General features: G+C 37.3%; 1 protein-coding gene across 1 annotated transcript in view; it reads left to right on the top strand.

Moving 5' to 3' along the window:
- The first annotated feature begins 305 nt into the window (after nt 1-305).
- LOC306856705 (polyamine-transporting ATPase 13A3-like) overlaps nt 306-23,982 on the top strand; it is a 32,757-nt gene continuing 9,080 nt past the window's right edge. The window contains exons 1-22 of the mRNA XM_079396118.1: nt 306-450; nt 7,435-7,525; nt 14,301-14,388; nt 14,463-14,636; nt 15,978-16,154; nt 16,266-16,336; nt 16,424-16,507; nt 16,635-16,704; nt 16,848-16,982; nt 18,396-18,468; nt 18,698-18,829; nt 19,496-19,678; nt 19,943-20,100; nt 20,901-21,089; nt 21,369-21,430; nt 21,541-21,691; nt 21,798-21,914; nt 21,994-22,020; nt 22,119-22,272; nt 22,369-22,489; nt 22,629-22,753; nt 23,772-23,944. Coding sequence (XP_079252244.1) covers nt 14,338-14,388; nt 14,463-14,636; nt 15,978-16,154; nt 16,266-16,336; nt 16,424-16,507; nt 16,635-16,704; nt 16,848-16,982; nt 18,396-18,468; nt 18,698-18,829; nt 19,496-19,678; nt 19,943-20,100; nt 20,901-21,089; nt 21,369-21,430; nt 21,541-21,691; nt 21,798-21,914; nt 21,994-22,020; nt 22,119-22,272; nt 22,369-22,489; nt 22,629-22,753; nt 23,772-23,944 — 2,427 coding nt within the window. The 5' untranslated portion in view covers nt 306-450; nt 7,435-7,525; nt 14,301-14,337. The remainder of the gene's footprint in view (nt 451-7,434; nt 7,526-14,300; nt 14,389-14,462; nt 14,637-15,977; nt 16,155-16,265; nt 16,337-16,423; nt 16,508-16,634; nt 16,705-16,847; nt 16,983-18,395; nt 18,469-18,697; nt 18,830-19,495; nt 19,679-19,942; nt 20,101-20,900; nt 21,090-21,368; nt 21,431-21,540; nt 21,692-21,797; nt 21,915-21,993; nt 22,021-22,118; nt 22,273-22,368; nt 22,490-22,628; nt 22,754-23,771; nt 23,945-23,982) is intronic.

Consider the following 23,982-nt stretch of genomic DNA (forward strand, 5'->3'; position numbering starts at 1 on the left):
TCAAAAAAACACCATTTAGTATGTTCTTTAAGCCTTTTGAATTACGGGGACATAGGCAGTGTCCTCATAAACCACCTTCATATTGTAATACCTCTGTCATACCCATGTCATTATACAAATTTGTGTCCTCATAAACCACATAAACATGCACACACACACACACACACACACACACACACACACACACACACACACACAGAGGTTTGGAGCCAGATGGGCCTATAGCGCGCGCGCGCGCGCGCTCACACGCACCTGACGCAGTTCCACCGTGACCTCATATCCTCCGCATCATTTCCTGTACATGCAGAACTGGGCAGTTTGGCACATTTGTACACACACACACTCATCTGCTGTCAGCAGTACACAGGAGCTGAGTCCCGCGTCTCTTTGTCCGTGATCCTAGAGCTCTCATCATGACCCAGAGGTGATCCTCGTTCCCGGTGGTTCTGGGTGAGTGCGATTTAAAACACGCACGCACACGCACGCACGCACTCTTCATTGATGTGTCAGAGTATGAAGTCATGGCTGCCTGTATTTCTTCCTCGTGTGTCCTCGGTCAGTTTATGGGGTTTATTTCATTATTAAATCACTGAAATGAACTAGATCGTGTTTTGTAACGCTGTAGTGATTGATATATGGATTTATATCGGTCTGTTTAGTCAGTAACGGTGTTGTGGTCTGTTACTCCGCTTTGGGATTTGCGTCAAGCGTTTTTTTTTAAAAAGTGGTAACGTTAGTTGCCCTTTTGTTTTTTTCTGTCATCATTTACTCAGCCTCATGTCCTTTTACACCTGTAGGACACTTTTTCTTCATATGAACACAAACAAAGATTAGGCAGAATGTGATGGACTGACAGCCTCAGTCACCATTCACTTTAATTGCATCGTTTTGCCATACAATGTAAGTGAATGGTGACTGAGTCATTCTGGCGTCCTATTTTGTATTTCACAAAAGAATGTCCTACATGTCATACAAATAAAATAATTTAAATTAAGTAAATGCAATTCATATGTATTTACAATTTATTTAAATTTATTGAGCTTCATAAAATGGCAAAATAAAATGTGTATAAGCTATATATACAACCTTAAACGGTCTACACAGTTCTGTTTTTGACGTATTAATACAAATTTCAAATGATTTTCAACGGTCGCGTCCGGTGTAGACAACAGTGTAAGCCTTCTTTTGTTCCGCAGAAGTTTTCCTCTCTTGTTTTTTTTATCCACCATCTCTATCTTTGTGTCGCCACTTGGCTCGGCTAATGTCTGTAATGTGTACTGATGAGCGCTCTCTCCTCGCATCATGAGTAGACACGCCCCTTAATGCTGATTGGCTGCAAGTTTGTTTTGGTACTCGGTAGGGCTGTGCAATTAATCGCATGCGATTCTCATGCGCATCTCATCAGTAAAGCCAGTTCCGTGATTGGCGCTAAATCTCCATCACCTGTTCTCAAATGGAGCAACAGTTAATACACAGAACCGTAGTTCACTAACAAGCTAGGCAATATCGCTTTCAATATCGCAGATGAATCATGCTGTTAATTGCGCAGCCCTAGGACTCGGCCTGACTCAGTCTTCTAAAGTGTTTTTGAAAAAAATACACACCCCACCTTTTAATTAATGGTTGTCTTAAACATAACATAAATTCCTGATGGGGTAGCTGACATTAGAATGATATCTGAAGGATCATGTGACACTGAAGAATAAGAATTTTTTATTTTATATATATTTCAAAATGATACTGACCCTGAACATTTGAACAGTAGTGTAAGTATATTAATTTAACCTAAAACTTGATGCTCATGTCCACGTTTTACATTCTCAAGCTGCACTGTTAATGTTTGTTTTGCTGCTGCATTTTAACTTTTGTATTTGTAATTTTTGTACTTTGACTCAAAGGGCAGCCATCGGTCTTGTTCCACATTATTTTCCATAACTTTCTTGGTCTTTTTAATGATTGGCAATCTTCAAGTGACTACTTTTGTCCTCCTTTATATCTTCTAATTTTAAGGCTTATACACTTCGCTGTTTAGGGGGCAGTCGGGTCCTAATGGATAGAGCGTTGGACTTGTAACCTGAAGGTTGTGGGTTCGAGTCTCAGGTCCGGCAGGGATTGTAGGTGGGGGAGTGAATAAGCAACCCTCTCTCCACCCTCAATACCACGACTGAGGTGAGACCCTTGAGCAAGGCACCGAACCCCCAACTGCTTCCCGGGCGCCGCAGCATTGGCTGCCCACTGCTCCGGGTGTATGTTCACTACTGTGTGTGCACTTGGATGGGTTAAATGCAGAGCACAGATTCTGAGTATGGGTCACCATACTTGGCCACACACCACTTCCCTTTCCTTTCCTTACACCTTTAGCATGCATCTCAATGCACATCACTGTCAGTCATTCACTGCGTGTCGATATAAGCACAAACATGTTTCAAGCAAAAATTTGTTGCAGAGTTAGCTGCATTAGTTGAACTTTGGATTTGCTTCAAATAATCTGTCTCTGCATGTTGGTTTCAGACCGAAGAAGTTGTGTGAAGTCTTGTGTATGTATGGACCTTTCCAAATTTTTATTATACATAAAAATATACAATTTAAAACTGTTAAAGCACAGATGTTTGGGTGTTTTATAGCATCTTTTGCTTAGTCTGGTGGGTTGAAGGTATCAGTGTTTTGGGTACAGAATGAGTCTCAAGTACATTTCTGTTTAAAAGTTTGGTGTCAGTATTTTTTTATTTGTTTGTTTGAGAGAGAGGAATTCGCCTAATAGTTTTCTTCTGCTAGCATGTGTTAAATTGATCAAAAGTGACATAGACATTTAAAATGTTACAAAAGATTTCTATTTCAAACAAATGCTGTGTATTAAGCAGCAAAAGTGTTTTCAACATTCATAATAATAAAAAAAGGTTTCTTGAGCAGCATATCAGAACGATTTCTGAAGAATCGTGTGATGCTGAAGACTGAAGTGATGGTCTAATCCGATTCAATGATCTATGCTAAGCTAAGCTAAAAGTGCTACCGCCAGACCCGGAGATCGGCTGAATGGATTCAAAAACGGTGAAACTCAACTGTTTAACTCTAGGGGAGTTGTAAAATTAGCCTATTTCCAAAAAAAGTGGAGTGTTCTTTTAAGTTTAGTTTGATTAATGTTGAAAAAAGAGAAATCATCATTTTATTAACAGGATAAAAAGATTTGCATCTATTTGACTGCAGAAGTCAAGTGTAGCGTCGCAATTCAGACATTTATGGATGTAGTTTATATGGGGCAGGAGGGTTCACAACAGCTTTCAAAACAATGCAACACTTGTGTGAAGTGTAAATATTATGATTTGCATGGCTCAAAAAAGCATTAAATGTTAGTGAATCTTTAGCAAAGAGATATGAAGTGAAGTGACGTGTGGCCAAGTATGGTGACCCATACTCCGAATTTGTGCTCTGCTGTGTGTGTGCACTTGGACGGGTTAAATGCAGTGAACACACACACAGCGTGAACACACACCCGGGGAGCAGTTGGGGGTTCGGTGCCTTGCTCAAGGGTCTCATCTCAGTCGTGGTACATTCACACCCCCACTTACAATCCCTGCCGGACCTGAGACTTGAACCTGCGACCTTCGGGTTACAAGTCCGACTCTATCCATTAGGCCACGACTGATATGATCAGCATGGAACCAAAAGTGGATCACTCTGAATGAAGTGACTGACTGTTACTCAGTTAAAATGCGTTATACTCCAGGGTTATATCTTTGACATGGATAAACTGGAATTCAGAAGTTTACCTGTGCGGTTTTGCTGTCATGTCCCGAAGAGCTTTGAGGTGATGCCGAGATTATTCAGAGAATACTTTTAGCAGACGTGCTCTAAGACAACTGTGTATGACAGAAAGTCTGCCAGTGTTGAATCAGAGCTGAAGTGTGACATATCGTGACATGGTGCAAGTCCCTTGTGCAGATTTCTGAGTGTTTGCTCTCAGAATCCTCGACGGCAGTGAAATGGACAAGATTTCTCTAGCCATCCGTATGCGGTTTACCTAAAATACCCCCCCAAAAAAAAACCGACTCTGTTCATGGGAGGTGCGATAAAAGACGCTGGATTAAAATAGTAATTTATGTCGAATTTGGTACCAAAGTGTGAACCAAAACCACAGATTACAGCCAAAAATGGGAAACAAGACTTGAAGAGAAACTGTTTTAACCAGAGAGCATTTTAGCTTTTATTTTTATTTTTTTTATTTCAGTCAGAGTGGCTAACGTAAGATTGTATGACAGCTCGATTTTCTTTTATTTCAATTATAATTATTTTAATCAGACTGCCTCGTGTAAAACGGTCTGACAGCTAGATTGTTTTTATTTTTCATCATCTAAATGCTCTCTCTTTCTCTTTTAATTGTCAGTGTACTAAGTCTTCATTTGTGTTTACTATAGACCTTGTTTAACCTTAGTATATTTCCGGATTGATAAAGGTTGTTTACTGCAGCTAAAATCAGATCAAACTTTTATGAAGGGTAGTTTACTCTAGGCTGTGGTAAAATCATAATCTCTTGAATTTCCTTAGTTTTTTCTTTCCCAAGCGGCATTGACAATGGGAGTTGCTAATTCAAGACCATGTGGCTAGACTCTGGTCCCCTTTTCTGTTGGATCTTTTTGTTTTTACGCTTCTTTCTGGATGGGTAGGCTACACCTCTGTGCTCCATCTTTTTTTTTTCTTTCTTCTCCAGTCTTACTAAATGGGCCGATGCCATCATCCTCAGCTATGAAGTCAACCGAAGTACAAGAAAAGCCTTGATAGCTTGCATAAAAGAGACGTGGGATGTATGAGAATCTGAAATTTTGGTAGTAAATTTGATTTATCAACTAGGCACTTAACTCGATAATTGCTAAAGGAGAAGATAAAACCAACTTTCCAGGTATGCATGGATTTATTTATCTTGCGCTTACTTTAAATATTATTATATGAATGATATTGTGTTTGTTTTTCTTATTATTTTTGGTTTTACACACTTGAAGACACTAAACCATCACGTCAGAACCATCTTAAACGGGTTCACAACATAGCGTTCTTTGAGAATTTCTCATGGTCAAGAGCTTTGAAATATAAGGAGAGTGTCCTTTTTTCTTTCCTTCGTTCACTACTTTGACCCGAGTTATTGCCCACGATGGGATTAGAGGGTTTTTGTTTTCTGTGCTGTCTTTGACTACTGAAGAATCACTTCAAAAATGCTTGAGAAAAGCACACATTTGTTGTTCTCTGGATCGCGAATGATGGCAAGAAATGTGCCCATGAATTAGTGAACCGCTTGTCCAGCTGAGAGTCAAGCTGTCGGTGTTTGAGATTCAATTGTTTTTTAAAACGTTTTTAGTAGATGACGTGGAAGCGTATTTCCTATGAATTATGTTGAATATTAAGGCTAACGTTTAATGTATGATAAATAACTGCAGACCTGAAAGAAGAATTTCAGAAACTAAAACCACATTCCAGTATTGTCTGCCAAAATACCACAGTTACTACAAAGTTATTTCTTTACAGGTTGTACTGTAAATTCATAATTATGGACTTTCCATCAAATGTTCAAAATAGCTTTTACCTTCATTTTTAAAATCACAGCTACTGTAATAAGTTAACAAACTGGAATATCATGTGAATAACATTTTTATATGAATATTGTGGTAATTATTCAGTACCGTGATAAGTATTTGGTGTCATCACTGTACTATGGTACTACCACAATAATTATGGGATTTTATTATAGTTTTATAGGTTGTTTTGGATCAAGGTCCAAAATTGACATCTGTCATCCACAAAGCAGTCTCTGATCCCATAAATGTTGTGGTGTGTTTTATGTTCAATGTTGAAGACAGGCTGATGAGAAAAATGAGGGATTATGATTATTTTTTATTCAGTGTGTGCTTTTTGTTGAATTTTGTGAGATAAACTTGTTAAATCAGTGTTTAGGCATTCATCTTTTTATAACTGTCCTTGTAGGTCAAATTAATAACTTACCAGTTTAATTTATCTGGAAGTTTAATATGTTGTTTTCTTGTAACTTACATTTTTTCTCACCCTTATGTCCTTTTTCCTGCTCAGTTTTATCTTTATGATTCCAGACTAAATCATGCAACCAAGCACACCTTTATTGTGACACATTAACCCAGCAGTTAACTCCATTGTTTAGGTCATCTAATTATTAAACCCTTAATATGCCATGAGACTGTTCCGTCATTGTTCTTAAGTATTTTCCTTCTAAACATTTGAACACGGTGATACTGGAGTCATGCTGTCCAAAAAGAGGAGTAGAATTCAGGTCAAAGCGATGGTGACCCAATGCAGTGGGAAACAAAACAGAATGAAGAAACCGCATTAAACCCAAAACATGACTTTTCCCTCTGAAGGCTTCCATGAATTATCGTGAGGGCTATCAGTAGGTCATTGCACATTGTTAGCTCATGTCTTTGAGTGGGGTGGGGGGGTATTTTCACTTCTGGAAACTTCTGAAACGGCATGTGTTTCAAAGCGTTCCTGTGAAACTGCTTGTAAACGGAGCTTCCTGCAGAATACTGATTCAGCGGTTGCAACATCGATTTGCAGGGATGGCAGAAAGCCGTACATCTAGGACGAGTTTGTCAGATAGGCCTTGTGAAATCTAGCTGACAGACTTTCTTACATGAGGCTGTTTTTAAAAATATATATATATATTTATTAATTTTTTTTAATAAGTTTTTATTTGATGGACTAGATTCAAAATGGCTCAATCTGCCAGAGCTCGCACTAATCGCTACTAGGTCTTCTCAGATGATTTTTGATTTGTCATAAATGCATTTTGTGCCAGATGTTCTTGTTGAGAATAGGTTAGTTATTTCCTCTTTTGTTTTCTCTTAGGAGTCCAGGTCTGTTTCACAAACACTGAATGATTCATTAGTAAATTATGGTAAAGGATGTCTAACCAATGAGGTGAAGTCTATCAGTAAAGTCCCATCCCCCATAGCACAGGATGGCATGGTAACCTCTCTGACCTTTATTTTATTCAGTCTTTGTATGAATACAGAGTCAGATGTTCTGAATAACGCGCTCATCATGATATAAATTTTCTTGTGGGCTTTATGCTGCGCTGTTGGCGTTTTTGTGAGCTGTGGCTTATTTCTGTTTTTCAAATTGCCAGTATACCATCCAGACACTGTTTGATTTGTTAATGTACAGACAGAGCCCTTCTCTATTTCATTTCTTTAGTGTCTTTGTTCAGACGTTTAAATCCAAGAAAGTGAAAACCTCAGACCGCTGGTCACTTTAATGTTTTCTCTCACTGTGAGCTGCTTAGAAACACTCGGTAAATCTTTCAAAATGTTCTTCACATTTCACACTTGAGAGACCTACATAATTCTTCCATTAAAAGACTGAAGGCTGTGTGATTCATGGAGTTTAATTAAGATTTCCTCTTTTGTTTTCTCTTAGGAGTCCAGGTCTGCAGTGAAAGAACGTAAAAGAGAGAGGCCTCTTTATAGGTGACGGGATTGCCCAGGGCCACAGCGCCCAGAATCTGAAGGTAAGGGAATGTTGCTGTGTTCAAAATCACCTTCCTTTGATTACTTTTCTGCTGCCCCTTTCCGATACAACAAAAGCAAATTATACTAAACTGGAGCTGTCAAGTTCCAAAAAAAGGCCCTTAAAATCTGTGGTGAGACTTATATAATCACTATTGATTTGGATATACTTTACTATAAAAAAAAAAAAATTGAGTTGATTTTACATAATGTCAGTTTTAGGCCATTCACTATGAATAAGTTGAAACGGTTTGGTGGTGAGAATCCAACTAACATGCTGTAGAATTGTACTTAACCTTTTCAATTTGCTCAACAAACTGATACAAGTTAGACAAACTAATAAATCTCTACATCATTATAATGTAATGCAAGCTTTCTTAGCTTAATGACACAAGGAAAAAGCATTCTTTTTAAATTGGAAATTGTATTATGTTTGATGGAAGATTTGGTTGATATTGGAGATATTCATTGATTTTGTGTATTTAATTGTGCATGCTAATTTTTACCCTTTTTGTGCCTTAACATAATCTTTTCCGTAATCTAACACTCAATGTTAATCTTTAAAGATATGATTTAATTTAAATATATTATTATTATTAAACTTAATAATTTAATAACAGGTAAATGCTACCTTTAGCAAATCTCAAAATGAAAATATATTTTTTCATACAGACAGTACACTATAATGTTGTGAACTTCAGTTTTAACATTTACAACGATTTCCATCTAGTTTTTTTTTATTTAGCCATTTATTAACATTTTAGGCATTTATTAACATTTAAGCCATTTATTTTTTAGCAGCCACTTGAAAATAAAATTCAGCCAATAATTATTTTCATGACGTATTTAAAATCAGCATGAAATAAATTTAGTCCGAAATACGACCTCACGTTACGTCAATCATGTTTACACACTGTCTCTGAAATTTTCGTCCATCATAAAAAAATTTGGATAATTTTTCGCATCTGTAGCAAGCATTTTGAGGTGTTTTGACCATTCAGAGCCACCATACAAGCGAACGCCAAAATTCAGAATGACTATTGTCAAGTTCATCCACTTTGTCTCGCAGCACAAAGCAATGTATATAGATCCTTGCACACTAAGTTCACAGAAATTGGTGGTCTTCTTTTTAATATGTGGCTCTAGTATTGCTAGCAAAGCATCAAACTGAGCCACTGACATCCTGAAGTAAACTTGGAATTAGAGCCCTGCTGTTTTCTTAAACCCGCACCCGAATTTCTGACCAGGACCGCCCAAAAAATTTGGATCAGGTTCGAGTTTCTGGGGTTTCACAAAATTGGAAAAACACACGCGAAAATTTCGGACTCAGTGTGCAATGAGCTTAACTGTTAACAAACAGTTTAAGTAGGCTAAATAAGCCAAAGCAAAATATGAAATAACTTTAATTTAAGTAAATGAACACACAGAACTTAGAAAATAGGTATGTCGTCTCAGGGCAGAGGTGCCAGATTTATGGCCTTGTGCACACAACTTACGAAGTTTAACTCTTTTCCATTTTTTTCAGCAAGGGAACTACCACGGTCAAGGCCCAGAAAGGTAGTAAGAACATTGTTAAAATAGTCCATGTGACATCAGTGGTTCAGCTGTAATGTTATGAAGCTACGAGAATTCGTTAGTGCTCAAAGATGTCACATGGACTGTTTTACCAATGTTGTTGCTACCTTTCTGGGCCTTGAACCTGCACTATATATAAAAAAAAAAAAAGTTGGGCAAACTTAAGTTTAAGGCAACCAGCTTCAGCAGATTTGGGTTTTCTCAACTTTTTGTTGTCTAAACTTAAAAGTTGAGAAAACTCAAAAATATGCTGAAGCTGGTTGCCTTAAACTTTTAAGTTTGCCCAACTTTTTTTTTTTTTTTTTTTACAGTGTGGTAGTTCCATGGCTGTCTATGGAGGGGACAGAAAGCTCTCGGATTTCGTCAGAAATATCTTCTAAATGACTGCTTGCATACTTGCATGACAAATTGATATGGGTTGGGTAAATAGGCCTGTCAGGTTTATGATTGCAGTGTTTCCTTGCATTCATAGTATAGTCTGCTCAAGAGGAAGTTAAAAAAGTGCAGCATGTTGCACTTGCAATTTGCGTATAAATTGTAGCCTAGAGCAGAATGTGGCCATACAGCGCTGCTCCTGAAAGGGAAAATGGTAGGAAGGGTCGGTCCTGAATTGGGTTTCCCCTTTCTGTGGTGTGTTGTACGGGTGTGGGGGGCTGATAAGATCAGGGCCTGGGGCAGAGGGCAGGGAACAGTGAGCAGGGCATGACCACTGACACCCGACTGCCTAACACACACTCACACACTTTCCCTGTTTTCCGCCATGTTGCCTCCCTGCTGCCCTATTGTTGAGGTGACCACACCAGCACGGGGCTGGTTTCCTCCCTGCCGTCCCCTCCGAGCAACATGCTGGAGCTCGGTTCCAAAACCTAGTGAGTGGCCTTCTAGGGAAGCATCCTAACCATCATGCAAACCTCATAAGAACTGATTTGGAACGCTCTCAGTTGGCAGCCACTCTGCATTTCTCCTGTATAGGTAGCTTAATTACTCCATTCCTTTTTTTATTTTTTTATTTTATTTATTCTGCATTTGCATTGTGCACAATGCTTATGTTGCCTTAAAGTGCTGTCTATGTAGGGAGCTCACTACTCAGTCTACCTCAGTACCTTTGGAGCCTTATGAGAAGACTGGATAAACATTTCTGATGGGCATATAATGTCAGGGTGTTTTTATTGGTGTCTGAATGCTCAGCGTGAGCTAACCTTCTCTTAAGGACAAGATGTTTGATTTGATCGGAGGCTAACCAATAGAAGAGCAGAGCATGCAGATGACTGGCTAATACTAATGTGAAGAGCTTCTGCTACATTCTGATTGGCCAGGGGGAGGATTAATGAGAAATGAAAGCAGATTACTTTAAATAAACAAACAATTTTTTTAAAAAGTCTTTATGGCATTTTTGTTGTACATTTTCCAAATTCTTGTTTATGAATCAATCTCATAAATAAATGTTTACATCATATTTCAGCCAAAATTGAATTTTTAATTTAAAAATTTCAAATCAATTGTTCAAAATTTGAAATTGAATAAAATTTTCAAAAAATTATATTGCTTGTTTTTCTGCAGGAGTAAAGAATAAATGTGTGACCATCAGAATTTGGTGATTTAGCGCAGTTTCCTCATGAATTTTTACTGTATGTCATTATAAAATTGTCAAATTATTGCATTTTGTTACTGTATTATAAAATCAAATAACTTTTCCTCCTTGAAATCATAACCAGTTAGAAGCAGTAAAACAAATGACTTCAATGTATAAATATTTATATTTTGCAAATAAGAAAAATGTAACTTTTTAGCTTAGATGATGAGTTTTTTCCCTCTAACATTTTGTATTGAGAATTTGGGGGTTAAATGTTCTGAAAATAATATCATGATGCAAAAAATCATAATTATAAAATAGACTTTTTATTTTAGGATGTCAAGCTTGACAAGCCTCACTAGATTAACTCTTACAAAAATCAAGATGATTGTCATATTGAATAAATGGGTAAATATTGTAAATTACAAGGAAATACGTATTACGCAGGGAGGGAAAAGCCATCATTTATGGCCAATACTTTGTTCAGCTGGTGTGTTGTAGTGAGAATGACGGGATTGTGCTAATTTGTCTAATGATTATGAGAGCTGGAAATAGCCTGTTGAATGACTGAGCCCAGTGTTTTTCTCTGATCTCCTTGTTTTTCCTCTGCAGAGAGCTTTGGTTATACACACACACACACACACACACACAGCTCGCTGTACATTCCTGTCAATCTTCAAGACAACTGCACTTGCACAGTCATTAAATATTTCACCATTAATCTCTCTCATCTTCAATGTTTGCATCCAAGGTCCAAAATTAACACCCAGTCAGCACCAAATGAGAATAAAAGGGACTTTGGTGAGCAAATAAACTTGTTTCAAATAAAGTTGAATTTGAATTGTAAAAATGATAGTTTGACCCTTATGATGTAAGGGATGGGAGCAGTTCAGTTTCAAAGTCTGGCTGGAAATATTGTAACTGGGATATCTTTGAACTATATTCTAAATAAATGTTCTAGGCTTTAGGGGTATGCAATATATCTACGATAATTTCATAATTGATATGCGCTTTGACATTATCAAGTATAATCGCAAAACCTAAACAAAAATACGCAGAGAGTGCATGCAAACACTACATGATGTAGGTTAGACTACTGCGTGAGCACATTTAGAGTTAATGTCAATTAAAATGCATTTGCATTTCCCCCTAAATTCAAGGTAAGGGGGCAAAAATGCCCTTGTATGATTTTTATGTCTTATGTTTATATCTCGTGATAGTTAATATCACACGAAGAGTGGCGTTTTCCTCCAAATTTCAGCACGATTTTGCGTCTTTGAGTAACTGTTTCGTTACGGAATCAATCAGCCGTTTGAACAAATCGTTTGAATGAATGACTCAATGGGCCCTATCACACAAATGGTGCGCCAGGCGCGACACAAGTGTTCTTTGCTAGTTTCAGCATTATGCAGTTATCATTTTCACTTCCTGCGCCACGTTGTTTAAATAGCAAATGCATTTGCACCCATTTGTGCGTGCATGGGCGTGCTGGTCTGAAAAGGAGGTGTGTTCAAGCACATTGTTGGCGCCTTGCTATTTTGAGGCAGCTGGAATAGACTGCGACATTGACCAACTGAAACCTGGTATAAAAGTCAATGGCACAATATTTTTTTTTTTTTGTTATTTAAAGCGTGCATTAGTAATATGCGAATATAGGCAGGTTCACAATGCACGTAGACTCAATTATTACAAACACAGGAACACGCAGCAGCACACAAACATGCTAAACATTAAAAATGAAAGGATTACAATGTAAAAGAATATTATTGTGTAAGCTTCATAAATTTAAAAATGTCTACATGTCATAATGGATAGTCATTGCATGTATCAGAATAAGGCTACCTATTTGCTCACGCACGAGCAGATCCGTTTACTCTCTAGAGACGTGTTCAGTCTTTGCGCCTGCAAAACCCGCCGTGTAAATGGCGAATCCACCATGGCGCGAGTGCAACTCTCTCTTAAGGGGAATGGTAGATGAGACTCTTGATTGGTTTATTCCATGTTTTGCCCCAAACACACCCATGACTCATTAAAGGATTAGTTCACTTTCATATTAAAATTTCTTTATTTACTCACCCCCATGTCATCCAAGATGTTCATGTATTTCTTTCTTCAGTCGAAAAGAAAATAAGGTTTTTGATGAAAACTTTCCAGGAATCTTCTTCATATAGTGCAGCTCAATGGACTCCAAACGGTTGAAGGTCAAAATTACAGTTTAAGTGTAGCTTCAAAGGGCTACAAATGATACCAGACGATGAATAAGGGTCTTATCTAGCGAAACAATCGGCCATTTAAAAAAAGAGAATAAAAATGTATATGCTTTATAAACACACATGCTCGCCTATTCGGCGATACGCAGTCATGATGTAATGACGTTGAAAAGGTGTTATAGCCCTTTGAAGCTGCACTGAAATTATCAGGAAATTTTAATTTGAAAGTGAACTAATCCTTTAAGAGAATAGAGGCAACACTTTTAGACCATGCGCTGGGCACGCCGATCGTTTTTCCTGTCGTTAAACTAGCAAAAGAGGATTCGGACACACCCTAAGTGCACCTGCGCCTTGCGCTTTAGACCGTGCACTTAGATCGTTAAAATAGGGCCCTATGACGCACTCGTGCATTGATGTGCTGCCACCTACTGGCGATTTTAGGTTTACATTATATTTTCCACTCCCCCCAAAATAATTTCAAATATCAGTATTCAAAAACATTATTTATGCATTTGTAACTGCTGGTTAAATGCATTCATGTCCTGTAAATGCATCTAAATGCCACTACAGATGCAGATTCTGTGCCACCTCTGCATTGCAAACACAAATGTTGTTGATCCTGATTTCATTTGATTGGTAACAGCCTTATAGTGTCTTACTATTAAAATGTATTGATTTTAAAGAATTTAAAACAAAATGCATACATTTAATTAGGTTAGAAGAAATTGGCCTTATAAATGTAAAAAGGCCCATAAAAGGTAAAAATCTATTTACACCTATTGGAAAAGTTAATTTCTCAGCAAGATATCGATACAATTTTGTCATTATCGCACACCCCTACTAGGATGTTTTTGTTTGTTTGTTTTTCAACATGAATTTAGCCTTTGCTGATGTGAATTCATTATTTATTAAAACCCCCTCAATCCAAAAACAGTGTTTTAATATAAGCGTAAAATTGAATATGATGCTTAAAGGTAACTAATGAAAATTTAATATGAAACCAATAAGGTGATAGGAAATAATTATGACTTGTAAATTGTCAATTCACCAACCATTGGTAGGTAAAAATTAATTATTAGCCCTTTGTGCCAAAAAAATCGTGTTTGATTGTCAAATTGTCTCACTGGTTTGCCAGCTGCTGTCTGGCTCTCATGTGTGTCTGAGAACACTCTCAGCATAGCTCTCAGCTGTAGCGCTCAGGATCGTGACTCACAGGAAGTTCTTCTCAGAGTGTTTGTGTTTATGTGTGCACATGATTGTGTGTCATCTCAGGTCAGCTAGTTGTCAATACAATCCAATGGTATAACAGCTGTTGTTGGGCCTCACACAATTCTTTCTGTACCACACACACACCAACACTCTCTTAGTGTGTGATCTCTCTGTGTGTGTGTGTGTGTGTGTGTGTGTGTGTGTGCGCAGGAGAGCAGAAGTTATCCAGGCAGGACTAAAGATCAGGATGGAAAAGGAAGATCTGAAGTTCGTCAACAAGGGTTTGGAGGATGAGATGGTATGTTTCTCCATCTGTTTTTTGCCCTTTTTATTCTCTTATAAAGCACAGGAGCTGATTTTCTTTCTGTCCAGGAGTTGAGCGGGTTTCGCCTGTGCCATTGGAAGCTGGTTCTGGTGGGTTTGGGTGGTCTCTGTACAGGTGGTTTTCTCTTCCTGCTGCTATATTGGATGCCTGAATGGTGCGTGAAGGCCACCTGCAAACGGACCACCGTCAGAGACGCAGACGTTGCCCTCTTACGAAGCACCGTATGTATTAAACCTCAACTTTTTGGGCTCTCTTACACCTCACATTGTCTTTTGTGTCCGTATAGTATCTGGATACGCTTGGATGTTTTAGATCAGTTGATAATTAGTTTTCAGATATTGGCTATAAACTGATAAATGGTCAATTTTATAATTCTATGCTATTTTGTATCATTTTTGGACACTATATAAACAGGGTTGGAAAGATTACTTTGGAAATGTAATGGGTTACAGATTACAAGTTACCCCATGTAAAATGTAATAAGAATTATAACTATTTCAATTACTTTATTAATCTAACTAATTACATTTGACTATGTTTTGATTACTTTTCTAAATTTCTAATGAATGTTTTTAACTGTTAATAATTTTTAAACATTTAAAGCAATTGGGATTAACCAGTAGTACTCAACACTGATTACTGTCAGATTTCAAAATCCTTCATCACTTAAATTAAGATTGTAATAATTGAATTTTAAAGCACAGCCACCACAAAATCACTTACTTTAAGATCATTGAGGTTAAAAACAGATTTAAAATAATAAGATATTGTGTAGCTCGTCAGTGAACTACGGCTGTGTATTAAAGGGATAGTTCACCCAAAAATGAAAATTCTGTCATTTACTCACCCTCAAGGTTCCAAACTTGTCTTTGTTCTGCTGAACATAAAGGAAGATATTCTGAAGAATGTGGGAAACAGAGCAGTTCTGGGGCACCATTGACTTCCGTAGTAATTTTTTTTCCTACTATGGAAGTCAATGGTGCCCCAAAACAGCCTGGTTACAAACTTTCTTCAAAATATCTTCCTTCGTGTTCGGCAGAACAAAGAAATTCATACAGGTTTGGAACTACTTGAGGGTGAGTAAATGATGACATCTTTTTAATTTTTGGATGAACTATCTCTTTAAATGCCGCTCCATCTGAAAGCAGGTGATGGAGATTTACGACTAATCACGGAACCGGCTTTACTGACTAGATGTGCGTGATCATCGCGTTCGATATATCGCCCAGCCCTAATTTTAGTATCAAGACTTTATAGACTTTAAGAATTACATAATGCTGTTGTTCATTGGTAGATAACCCTCGACTCTGAGGCAGATAATTTGTGAATTGCTGCCAGGCATAATTATAGTGCAGTGGTGTGCTGTAAATCTGTTTGTGTTGTAACACGAATGCTAGCAATCAAGCCTTTTTTTTTTTTTTTTTTTAGCCAATCATCACTTTGGAGTTCTTTAATGTTGGTGTGTAATGGCACAGTTTGTGTTCCATTACAAAGTATTTTCTGCAACCTTTTTTTTCATTAAGATGTGTTTGTTTATAATCTGTTTGTGTGTTTGTCCACAGGATGAGTTCAAGCAGTGGTTTCGAGCAAAGATTCGGATAATACAGGCCCCTGGGAAGGACCCTTACGACAACCTGGCCTCTGAAAACGCCTCCCCTCAGGCCAATGACCACGCCCACAACCCCTCTGACTCTGCCCCTGGGAAAATCACCAGGAGTCCAGAGGACCAGCATGTGCCGGTATCATCAGTTTGATTCTGCATTTCCACAAATTCTGGTATTTGCAAACCATATAGTTAGGCTTTATCTGTGAGTGGGAAAATATCTTTTTCTTTCTCTTTTGTGTTGCAGAGACGTTATTTTACCCTCCACAGCACTAAATACTTTTGGAACGACTCCATTCAGAACTTTGAAGTATTGAAGTAAGGAAACATACCCATTTATAGTCTGAATCTGATGATTTGTGTAAATTCTGCTCTGTGAAGCCCTAAACCTTCACTGTTCTGCAGAGGCCTGGAAGATCTGAGCATGACCTGTTCATCCGTTCACTCAAAGCACAGCGCCGGGCTCAACAAAAACCAGCAGGAGTATAGGTGAAACCTATGAGTTTGTCATTTTTAGCTGATGCTGTAACTGGAATTGAATGTTGATTGCTGGGCTCAACAATAAAGTTGACTTGTTGGTCAATATATCATTTTTTTTTGTCTTCTCTTTTTTTAGGAGATTTTTTTTCGGACTGAATGAAATAGACGTGAAAGTGCCTTCTCTTTTCAAGCTGCTAATTAAGGAGGTACGAGTGAAATGTGAAACTGACCCTGGCTGGAGAACAGCGTGACACAGCACTGCTGACTCTGCTCTGGTGGATATGTCTTCTCAGGAACTTGAAATAAAGGAACTGATACTTGTCTCCATCTTTCTCTCTCTCTTTCTCAGGTCCTCAATCCTTTCTACATCTTCCAGCTCTTCAGTGTTATCCTGTGGTGTACTGATGCATACTACTACTACGCAATGGCCATAGTCGTCATGTCAGTCATATCAATAGCTACCTCTCTCTACACTATTAAAAAGGTAAGCAGTAAAACCATTTAAAACGGCATCCGCAAAACATTTTATTTCCGTGCTGCTATATTTTGAGTGGAATGGAATAGTTAGTGAGTAATATAGGGCAGAACTTTTTACATTTTTAAATTTTGATTTAATTTTTACATTTTGGGATGACTGGTTTGTGAGATGTTGACCAATAGAGACAAGTCGATGATTATTTTTGGCTACTAACTGATTAATGGCTTGTTAGAATTGTATGCTATTCTGTATATTATACAAAGTATTTGTATATTTGTACAAAGTAGACATACATGGTATTTTATATAGTTTATTATACATAAATTGAATTGTGTTCTGTGCCATTTTAAATATTAAAATAAATACATTTAAATGTTGTCCTTTTGTTAACCAATTAATAACCAATATTAAAATTCCGTTTTGTGTAAAATACAAAATTATATACTATACATGCTATCATTTTGCATTCTATATTATTTTAAATGTAGTATTAATAATTTTTTAATATTATTTTAAAGACGAACATTCCCCATTAAGAAAATAAATGATATTGAATATTATTAAAATACTATTTTATTAAAAACAAAAATCCCTTTAAAAAAAAATTATAATGGAAAAATAAATAAATATATCTATCTATTGCTTTTTTTTTTAAAGGAAAAAATCCCTTAGAATTAAATTAGAAAAGTAGAAAAAAAATGTATGTGTTTGTACACACGCATACATATACACATATGCATACACACACACACACACACACACATACACACACTCAGTCTATTTTTGGCCTTTATTAACTGATAAATGACCTATATTAAAATTCTATACTATTTTGTATAATATACCACATATTTATGATATACTTGATACATGATTAAATACGTAAATACTTTAAGAAGACATGGAAAATACAAAATGTATGAATAAACTATAATAAATATAATTATATCGCAATTAATTAAACAGAATTAAAATAATAATAATAATAATAATCTAATAATAATCAAAGACTATTTATTAAAGACTAAAGTCCCCCTGTAAACTAAATAAATAATCAGTCATTTCTAAGCAAACGTTTTTACATTTTAAATGAAATTTTCTTGTTTTAGAATAACAAACACTGATGAATCATGCATAATAAAACTAAAGACATTTACTGTAACATAGTAACACTAATAATGGACATTTTGATTCTGTGTTGTTTCTACAAATAGACGAGTATAAAGTTGCATTTTAGAGTTATCAAGCATAGGGGCGTATTCAAGGTTAGGGTTGATGCTAAATTCCTGATTGCATAACTGAGGTCTGTTATCAGTTAATGTGTGTGTTTTTATATGCCTATTAGATTATCTGTGCTGCCTGGTCAGGAGAATGTTTATTTGTGCTTCACATGAACTTTTTCTTGTTTTTGTTTTACAGCAATATGTAATGCTACACGACATGGTGGCAGCACACAGTACTGTTCGAGTTACAGTCTACAGGGGTGAAAACGGTACGGCTCAGAGTGAGGAATATGCTTTTGCAGTACATCTAAGTATATTTGTAATGATCACGTTGCTGCAGGTCTGGATTACCTGCATCAGGAAGCCTGGTGCAGTGGCCAAAGTCACGATGAGTCAGCACTCCTGTGCAAGGAAGCATGGGTAATAAGTGATCTGCTGAGACAGACTGGTTTTATTTCACCTCTCTCTCTCTCTTTGTCTTCTGTTTTTGCTGTACAGAAACAGAGGAGGCCCTGTCCACAGACTTGGTCCCCGGCGATGTCATCGTCATCCCCAGCAACGGGACCATCATGCCCTGTGATGCAGTGCTCATCTGTGGGACCTGCATTGTTAATGAGAGCATGCTTACAGGTGATTGGCTGCATCCAAATGTGAGGTCATAAAAGTTGATTAGAGAGGGACGATTTAGAGAAAAATCATATATTCCTCATGATAGCTAAAAGAAAAATGTCCAAATATATGAATCCTGTGCACCTTATTTTTCACTGCAGAAGTAAGCCGTTTTTGAATGTGCGAGACTTCTGGTTCATTAGCTGCTGTAGGGAAATAACAAGAAGAATAACACAGTGCAGTAAAACTACAAACCAGTGTGTTCATAATTAATAATATGGTTAAAAAAGCAGCGGTTTGCAATATAAATGTTTTGTACAGCTAAAAATAGCGGCTGACGCCAAAAGCCAAACCCATTAAATTTACAAATGACTGCCTGCGCGTACGGGAAAAATAGGGTGGATATTTATTTATTTCTAAACATGACTATTGCACTGAAAAGTTTTTAAACAAAATAAATTAATTTTACTTGTATAAACTTTCATTTTGACACCTAATGGTGTAAAATATGTTAATATCCAGTAAGATTTAGTTTACTTCAGCTTTCTTTTCTGAAACAGTTTTTATTTTATGTGTTTTATTTTATTTTTATGTTTTTTGCTTGAGCATATTGTTATTGTGAATAAAATTAAACATGTATATCTCACAAATATTTCTGTGTTCTCTTCTCTCATTTCATAAATTCAGGTGAGAGTGTTCCAGTCACAAAAACTGACCTTCCAAACCCTCAACGGGACAAGAAAGGTGGGGATGGAGACGAGATCTACAGCACAGAGGAACACAAGAGACACACGCTCTTCTGTGGCACAAACGTCATACAGACCCGCTACTACACGGGAGAAATGGTCAAAGCCGTGGTGGTCCGCACAGGTTAGATGCCAGAACTACTTTAACTACATTTTAAGCAACATTTTACATACTTTGTCTGCCACCTTTTTGGCACTGAAGTTGTATTTCAATGTATTGTGGGATTTATCTGATGCTGCCTTGACTTTTCACTAAAAAGGTACCATAGTAAGCAGCACATCTGCCTGGCTGATGCTTTAAAATACTGCCTACATAGGCAGCTGACTAGGTTTTGGAACAGAGGCCATAGTTACAATTTCAGAATATATATATTTTTTTCTTTTCTAGGTTTCAGCACTGCTAAAGGGCAGCTCATCCGCTCTATCCTGTACCCAAAACCCACAGATTTTAAGCTGTACCGGGACGCCTACCTGTTCCTGCTGTGCCTGGTGGCCGTTGCCAGCATTGTCTTTGTCTATTCGTTGGTCGTGAAAATCATAAATCAGGTTTTTATCTGTCTTTACTGTCTTTAAAGGAACAGCAGCATTTTTGTGACATCAATCCCGCTTGCATGTACAGTTGAGGTCAAAAGTTTACATCCCCCTTTCAGAATCTGCAAAATGTTAATTATTTTACCGAAACAAGAGGGATCATACAAAATGCATGTTATTGTTTATTTAGTACTGACCAGAATAAGATTTCACATAAAAGATGTTTACATATAGTCCACAAGAGAAAATAATAGTTGAATTTATAAAAACGACCCCGTTCAAAAGTTTACATCCCCTTGATTCTTAATACTGTTCTTCGCGGATCCACAGCTGTTTTTTGTTGTTTTTGTTTAGTGATAGTTGTTCAACTGTCGGATTCATATGCAACTATTACAGAAGATTCAAGCATCAGCAAGTCCCGGGGGTGAAAACTTTTGAACAGAATGGAGATGTGTACATATTTCTTATTTTGCCTAAATATCATATCATATATATCACATTTAGTACTGCCATTCAGAGGCTACAGAAGATAGTTATGTTTCCCAGAAGACAAAATACATTAAACTTACCCTGATCTTCAAATTCAAAAAGTTTTCACGCCCTGGCTCTTAATGCATGTTTTTTTCCTTCTGAAAGGGGGGTGTAAACTTTTGACCTCAATTGTAGTTTATAGAACACAATTTATGTATATAGGATGTAGCTTTGAGCAGAATTTTAAATGTGAAGTCTAGGAAAATGTGACCTGTTCAATGAATCAATCGAGTAAATATAGTGTGGAAAATGTGCGCTTCACTGGTATGATGTATATCCTGCAGGAACCAGTAAAGGAAATCATAGTCAAGTCTCTGGACATCATTACTATCACGGTGCCCCCTGCGCTGCCGGCAGCCATGACAGCGGGCATCGTCTATGCTCAGCGGCGCCTCAAGAAAGTCGGGATCTTCTCCATCAGCCCACAAAGAATCAACATCTGTGGGCAGCTGAACCTGGTGTGCTTTGACAAGGTAAACATGGGGAACTGAAGTCCTTTTCTTTTTTTAAAGAAACCTGAACTAAACAACAAGTCAAATATTACGAATGTCTTTTAAAAACAACTTTCAGCACACACAAGTTATCATTTAATCTGGTTATTTTTCATGAATTGTGGTGACCTTTTGGCACCTCATTGTCTAATATTATCCAGTATTAATTTTTTTTAGGTATATATATAGATATATAGATTATATATAATCTATAATTTATTAATAAAAAAAAAAATGATTTATTATTCTGCATCATTTCAGACCGGCACTCTCACAGAAGATGGCTTGGACATGTGGGGAATTCAACGAGCAGAAGATGGCAGGTATTCTAAAATAAAGATTAAATCGATTGACAGAACATTCTTGGTGGTTTTTGAATTATCACTGCAGGCATTTAAGTGTCTTTTCTGACCAAAGAATCTCTCTTCCCTAGATTCCACCATTCAGAAGAAAAAGCAGACGATAAGAGCTTAGTAACAACCAAGTTTGTGTCCTGCATGGCCACCTGTCACTCTCTCACCAAGATTGAGGGTCAGCTCTCTGGAGATCCACTAGACCTCAAGATGTTCGAGGCCACAGGCTGGGTCAGTGTCTGCTGTGACTGGAGAACAGTTTTTAATGCTCTCATTCAAGTTTTGGAACAAGTTGTACTTGTTTTTATTTATTTTGGTGTCTATCTGTGGTCTTCAGATATTGGTGGAAGCTACAGAAGAGGAGACGGCTCACCACGACCGCATTGAACTCACTTACGTAAAACCACCCAATCAGCTTCTGCCGCCACCAGCCATATCACCTGAACAGGACATGGTGAGCATTTCTCTGCTTATTACAATCTAAATTATTTGTTTTTAAAAAATTGTTCTGATATCTTGCTGTTTCTTTTCAGGAACTGTCTGAACTCTATGAGCTCTCGGTATGTACAATGGCTATTATTTGTATTTCATTCATGAATTTTATGGACATATATGGGTGTTTACATACTGTCTGTTGTTTTTTTGTTTTTTGCTGCAGGCGTCATATATGATCGGTATCGTGCGGCAGTTCTCCTTCTCCTCTGCTCTGCAGAGAATGAGCGTGGTTGTCCGTCAGATCGGAGAGAGACGTATGGACGCCTATCTGAAAGGAGCTCCAGAGGTTGTGGCAAGCCTGTGTAAGAAAGAAACAGGTTAGTGAAAAAATCAGTCGGTTATTAATATCTTATCTGTTTTGAGTTTCAAATCAGTGTTTGATTGAAGTGTTTTTTCTTCACAATGCACCACAGTACCAGAGGATTTTGCAGAGGTGCTGGAGGACTACACCAAACAGGGCTTCCGTGTCATCGCGCTGGCACACAGACGTTTGGAATCCAAACTTACATTTCACAAAGTGCAGAACATTAACCGGTAACGTTGAATCTTTTTACTGGCACTTCAATCAAAATAAAGGTCTTTCACAAAATAATTTACAATGTTGTGCTACAACTTATACCATTTTGTGCTCTGATTTAATGTCAAACTATATTTGCTCTCTCTTCCTCTACAGGGATCAAATTGAGAAAAATATGGATTTTCTGGGTTTGATCATCATGCAGAACAAGCTGAAAACGGAAACTCCAGGTGTGCTGGAAGATCTACGACGTGCTAACATACGCACCGTTATGGTCACAGGTACAGAAAACATGTCTTCTGTCATCTACATGTTCTACTGGTGATGTTTTTTTTTTTGTTTTTTTTTCAGGCCTGCGTCCATGCCAGCTCAGAAAACCTGAGTTTAATATAGTAATATTTAAATCTTCGAACATGGCTATTCACATATATTTTATGTAAAGTTGTATAGTACCATTCAAAAGATTTTGTTTTTGAAGGAGAGTTTCTTGCTCATCAAGACTGCATTTATTTTATTTGCAAAATGGTGTTATTGTGAAAATATTAACATTTTAAAGAACTCTTTAAAATATAATATTTAAGATTCTTTAATGAAAAAAAATTCAAAAGTACAGCGTTTATTTGCAATATAAATCTTTTGTAACTTTATAAATGTTTCGATCAATTTAATGTGTCCTTGCTGATTAAAAGTATTCATTCCTTTACAAAAATACTTGCATACCAAACTTCTTACTAGTGTACTGCATGTGCTGCCCATAATGTTTAAATGTTTTCTCGTAGTAGTTCTGTAGGTTTTCCTAGCAGGACATATTTGACTTGTGTCCAACATACATGGTTCAGTTATGCCTTTCTTAGCTTATTTGATATTTCATATGGGTAGCTTACCAGGAGCTGAATATGTCCCATGATGGAAGGGAGTTTAGGGTGAGCAGCCGCAGGCAGACAGGAGTCTGGGAGCTTTGTAGCTTAATTCATTAGGTATTTCTGGAATCTCGTCTAATAAGGTTCTCAGCTCTCTAGATTACCAGCCAAGCACTCCAAAGTTCAGACCAGGCTGAATGCTGCATTGTGAATGTAAGCAGATTGAGTTTGTACATGACCTACTCTTGCAATCATGAGGAGCATTGGGTCATTGCCAGACACCAGCCATCATCTCTGTCCACTGACTAATAAAAAAGTACCTTTTGTACCAGTATTTTGAATGGTCTAAAAGTCTCTGAATGTGATTTAAAAATCACTACCAAAGTATGTTTTTTTTTTTGTTTTTTCTTTATTTTTTAATTCTTTGTCTTTTGTGTAGGTGACAACATGCTGACGGCCATCTCTGTGGCACGAGACTGCGGCATGATTCAGCCACAAGACACGGTCATTATTGCCGACGCTTTGCCACCTAAAGATGGCCAGGCTGCCAAGATCACCTGGCACTATGCCGACAAACCCAGCAAACTCTCGAACAAGCCCACCAAACTAGAGGTCAGTGCGCCATCTACTGGCCAGACCCAGTCACTGTG

The sequence above is a fragment of the Barbus barbus genome (genome assembly GCF_936440315.1).
Source record: "Barbus barbus genome assembly, chromosome: 37".
Lineage (NCBI taxonomy): Eukaryota > Metazoa > Chordata > Actinopteri > Cypriniformes > Cyprinidae > Barbus > Barbus barbus.